Below are 4,594 nucleotides of genomic sequence, written 5' to 3' on the forward strand. Positions count from 1 at the left end.
TAATTGTGCCCAAATCTGAAGTTAAGTGGTCAAATGAACTGAAACTGAAGCAATTCAGTAAAGGTCAACGCTTCCTCATGGGATCATTTTAGCCAATAGCGTAGACTCCTTCATTTTTACAAAGTCCAGAGCTCTAGTTTGTGGAATATCAAGCACTCTGGATTAGGGATGCCAGAAACTGATGGAAGTCAAATATTCTACAGCCCTGGCAAATATTAATAAATAAATGCTATTGAACACCCTTTACATCTGTGTTGGTTAGAACATTTTTGAAACATTGGAAAGTATTAAAGTGCTTTGACAAAAAAACATGTTTTTTAATTTAATCTGCAGGCCACAGTGATGGCAGTCGGACCCGGTTCTGTCAACCAGGAAGGGAAGATGAGACAGTCAGTATGATGGTTGGACAGAAGGTCCTTTCACCAGAGTACGGCAAAACTAAAGTCACTCTGGACGACGGATTACTTCCTCTTCCATGACAATTTTGTGATATTTTAACTTTAGGAGTGTATCATCGCCACACACACCTCTTGTTTCCCCAGACTGGATCAGCAAGGAGTTCTTGCCTCGGAACCAACGCAGAATGCAAGTAGCTCACAGCTACCTGACAGCAGAGCTGCAGAGTCTGGATATGCCCTACCTAAACAGGCCTGCAGGCTTGTATGTGTGGGCTGATCTTAGGAAGGTACTGTGTTCAACATCCATTTTCCCTCTCTGACTAAGGCCTGACTCACACCTTCGCAACAGATTGATGTATGCTTGTTGTATGAGACTTATTGACTGATGCAAGCTCACAATGCATTTCCAATGGGAGTCACATGGTTTGACACAACATTTGTGTTGTATGAGCCTATGAGGGGGAGGGGGGCAGTCGAAACACAGCCGAAAGCCGTACAACACAAATGTTGTGTCAAACCATGTGACTTCCATTGGAAATGCATTGGGGCAAGATGTAAACAAACCCTTTCATACATCTAGCATGCATCAATGTTGTATACTAGATGCGAAGGTGTGAGTCAGGCCTATCACATCTGGTGGAAAGTATAAACTAAGTGCATTTACTCAAGTACTGTACTCAAGTACGATTTCAGTACTTTTACTCCTATCCCACTACATCTCAGAGGTAAATCTTGTACTTACGTTAATTTACTCCAGTACAATTAGTTACTTTGTAGATTTGTATTATTATTATTATTACAAAACATACAAAAACCTCTTCAGCCCTATACAAGCTCACAATGCGTCACAATACGACACATTGTCAGCTTTTAGATCTGCTATTTTTAAATAATCTTTATACAATGCATTTGAAAACTTGTGAAATGTTGAAATGTTGTACTTTCTACTTTTGGTACCTTAAGTACATTTTTATGCCAATGCTTTTGTACTAAAGTAAATTTGGGAATTCCGGATTCTTACTTGTAACAGAGTATTTCTACATTGCAGTATCGATATTTTTACTTAAGTAAAAAATGTGACTGCTCTTTAACACCACTCTCGCTGTCTTGATGATGTGTGTGTGTGTGTGTGTGTCCGCCTCGGTAGTACCTCAGGGAGGGGTCATTCGCGGAGGAGCTGTCTCTGTGGAGGCGTTTCGTCCGACACAAGGTGGTGCTGAGCTGTGGCCAAGCTTTCTGCTGCTCCACGCCGGGCTGGTTCCAATTCGTGTTCACGGTTCAACTGCATCACCTACAGCTCGGTCAGTCTGTGTCCGTGATGGATGCATAACATTATGATTTTGGTCTGCTGCATTCAGAGACCTATATATTGGTTTGGCTAATTATCAGCCTTCGTTATTGAGATTTTCAAATTGATTTGAACATTTTGCACTTGACAAAATGTGGGTTAAAATATTGGTAATTGATGGTCTAGGTTCTCTAGGATTCTCTAAAATTGGCGTCTGGCCCCAACAGTGGGCGTCAGCCGGGTTCTAATGACACTCAGAAGGTGTCACATCTCAGGGACTCGTTTCATCCTCGTCTATCTTGCCATGTGTGAAATCGATGATTGCCATTGGACGGTATCTATTATTTGAAATCTGCGACTCATTTATTTTGTTTGTGCGTGTGCTCGTGCAGGCATGATGAGAGTTAAGGAGGCTTTGAAGGAAACCGAAGAAAAGAACATCAGTGACACCAATGAAGACACAAAAGCGTCAGTGAAGGACAGCGCCGTCCTGGTCAATGCTGCGATTGTCAATTCCATGTCGCCGCCCCAGAGCAAGTCTTGTGACCAGTATAAGGAGCGGCACAGCCCTGGCTCAGACACTGCCTCGTTGGCCGGTGCTCGAGCTGGACGATCGGTGAGTGGTCCTGCACCTGACATCACACAATATGATTGGCTGTACTGCAGCATATTGTGACATGGCTTTTTTTTCCTTTTTTTAACTTTATTGAACACTGGAAAATAGACTCTCAATGACAGCGTAACATTACAAATCAGTATTGCTGAGCAAAATAACTGCTTAAGTTTTGTACTATTTATTTTACATATTTTTAATTACTTTTTTATTGCCTTGTTTTTTTTATGTCTATTCCTTTGTACCTTGTATATGGACCCGAGTCCGCTAATAAAGATGAATGCCCAAATATGAGGTCGAGGCCAAACTAAGATGCCCAAATTTGGAGTCTAGGCCAAACTAAGATGTCAGTACTACAACATCATTTTTTAGAGAGATCATGACCACGGGTCCTTTACTACTACTTAGTATTTTATTTGAACTGTGCCTTTGATGCTATATATATATATATATATGGGCATATCAGTGGGAGCAACAAACCACAGAAATCACAGTTCGGGAAATGTTACATTTTGAACAATCCAGGTTGTCATTAGGTTATCATGGTCACTCAATATGTCTGAGTGAGTCCAGGTTGCATTGTCACAATACTTAGAGGCTAAGTAAGTCTGACACCACTGACTCCATAATTGGGCATGATGGCTGACATGGGAACTCCATATTTGGCCATTGCTGCTGACCTCATCATGATGGCATGAGCACCGCCGGACAGTATTATAAGCTCTCCACAAAATTCATATCACATACTCCACACCTTTACGACCTCGAGAACTGTGCTCTGTACTACCCTTGCTGCTCAACCGAAGCCATCGCCAGATCCCACTGGCTAACTTCTTCTGATCGAAAGAAACATCACTTTCAAAAAACAAAACGGGTCCTGATCTCGCAGTCAAATCAATTCACTTTTCCTAACAGCATTTCGCAGGCACCGTGTAGACGAAGACAATGGCATTGGCATTCAGGAAATTCCTTCCCACGCTTGACCGGGTGCTGGTGGAACGCTTGGCAGCAGAGACGGTGACAAGAGGTGGCATCATGCTCCCAGAGAAGTCCCATGGCAAGGTGCTGCAGGCCACAGTGATGGCAGTCGGACCCGGTTCTGTCAACCAGGAAGGGGACCTGCGACCGGTCAGTGTGACGGTCGGACAGAAGGTCCTTTTACCAGAGTACGGAGGAACTAAAGTCACTCTGGACGACAACGATTACTTCCTCTTCCGTGACGCAGATATTTTGGGACAATATGAAGATTGAGACATTTTGCTGTAATAAATAACCCAAAACCAATACTGTAATAATACAAAAAACGCCCCCTCCCCCCCAAAAAAATTAAATTAAAAAACATTTAAAAAATAATAATAATTATGGAGATATATGCCACAAAGCGGCCTGAAGATCTCCATGCCACAAACATGACATGCTCATATATGGAGACTGGTGGACGTCACAAGCTATACCATGCACTGATGTCAGACATGACAGAAACCATTCAATGCTGATTTGCTCATGTGAACCCTGGCGCTGGGGTCAAATCTTAATACTTTTCATTGTTTGAAATGCTTTTTCTTAAATGGATAGATCCAGATCTTGATTCTGATGACATCACCGTCCACAGGCAAATCAGTTTGCCAGTGGACCACTTTTTTAGATCCAGATCTTGATTCTGATGACATCACCATCCACAGGCAAACCAGTTTGCCAGTGGGCCACTTTTTTTAGGCAAATCTTTCAGAAAACCCCAGACCAAAAAACTGAAAGTACAAAGTTCAGGTTTTTTAGGATTCAGGAAAGAAAAAAAAGATGATTAATAAATAAATAATGTAACCAGAGCTTTACGATTTGATGGCTGTGTATAAATCTGAATGCGATTAAAGTATGTGAAGAGACCCTTACTATTTGGGAGATACCCAGCATGCGATGACAATTTGGGTAATGGGGCGACCAGCCGGCTGGCGGACCACATCATCAATATCATGCCAATGATGCCACTATGACTCATCTCCCATAACCATATAAGCATAACCATATAAGGAGTTCCCAAATACGGAGTGTGTTGTCTAACCTCAGACTGTGAGCCCACTTCACAATGCAGTGAAAACAGACAGAAATTCAATGGAATGGCTGTTATCTGTGCGTTTCCTTCATTTGAGACTAGTCTGTGCAGAATAATGCCTTATTAATTTTAGTTTCTGTATACATTATAAATATAATTGCTTCATTAATTAATCCCTGAAGGGAAATGAAGGTTAAGAGAAACAAAAATGAGTCATTGCTCTGCCTGAAAAGCAACCGTTTGGA

At 41.9% G+C, this 4,594-nt stretch overlaps 1 protein-coding gene across 1 annotated transcript; it reads left to right on the forward strand.

The window, feature by feature from the left end:
• Positions 1-3,244: 3,244 nt before the first annotated feature.
• LOC306916102 (10 kDa heat shock protein, mitochondrial-like) lies at positions 3,245-3,550 on the forward strand (the record flags this gene model as incomplete). Its single annotated transcript, XM_079493841.1, has 1 exon — positions 3,245-3,550. One exon carries the CDS (start codon positions 3,245-3,247, stop codon positions 3,548-3,550), a length of 306 nt encoding a protein of 101 aa, XP_079349967.1.
• Positions 3,551-4,594: the final 1,044 nt, after the last annotated feature.

This window comes from Electrona antarctica, assembly GCF_951216825.1.
Source record: "Electrona antarctica genome assembly, chromosome: 23".
Taxonomy (NCBI): Eukaryota; Metazoa; Chordata; class Actinopteri; order Myctophiformes; family Myctophidae; genus Electrona; species Electrona antarctica.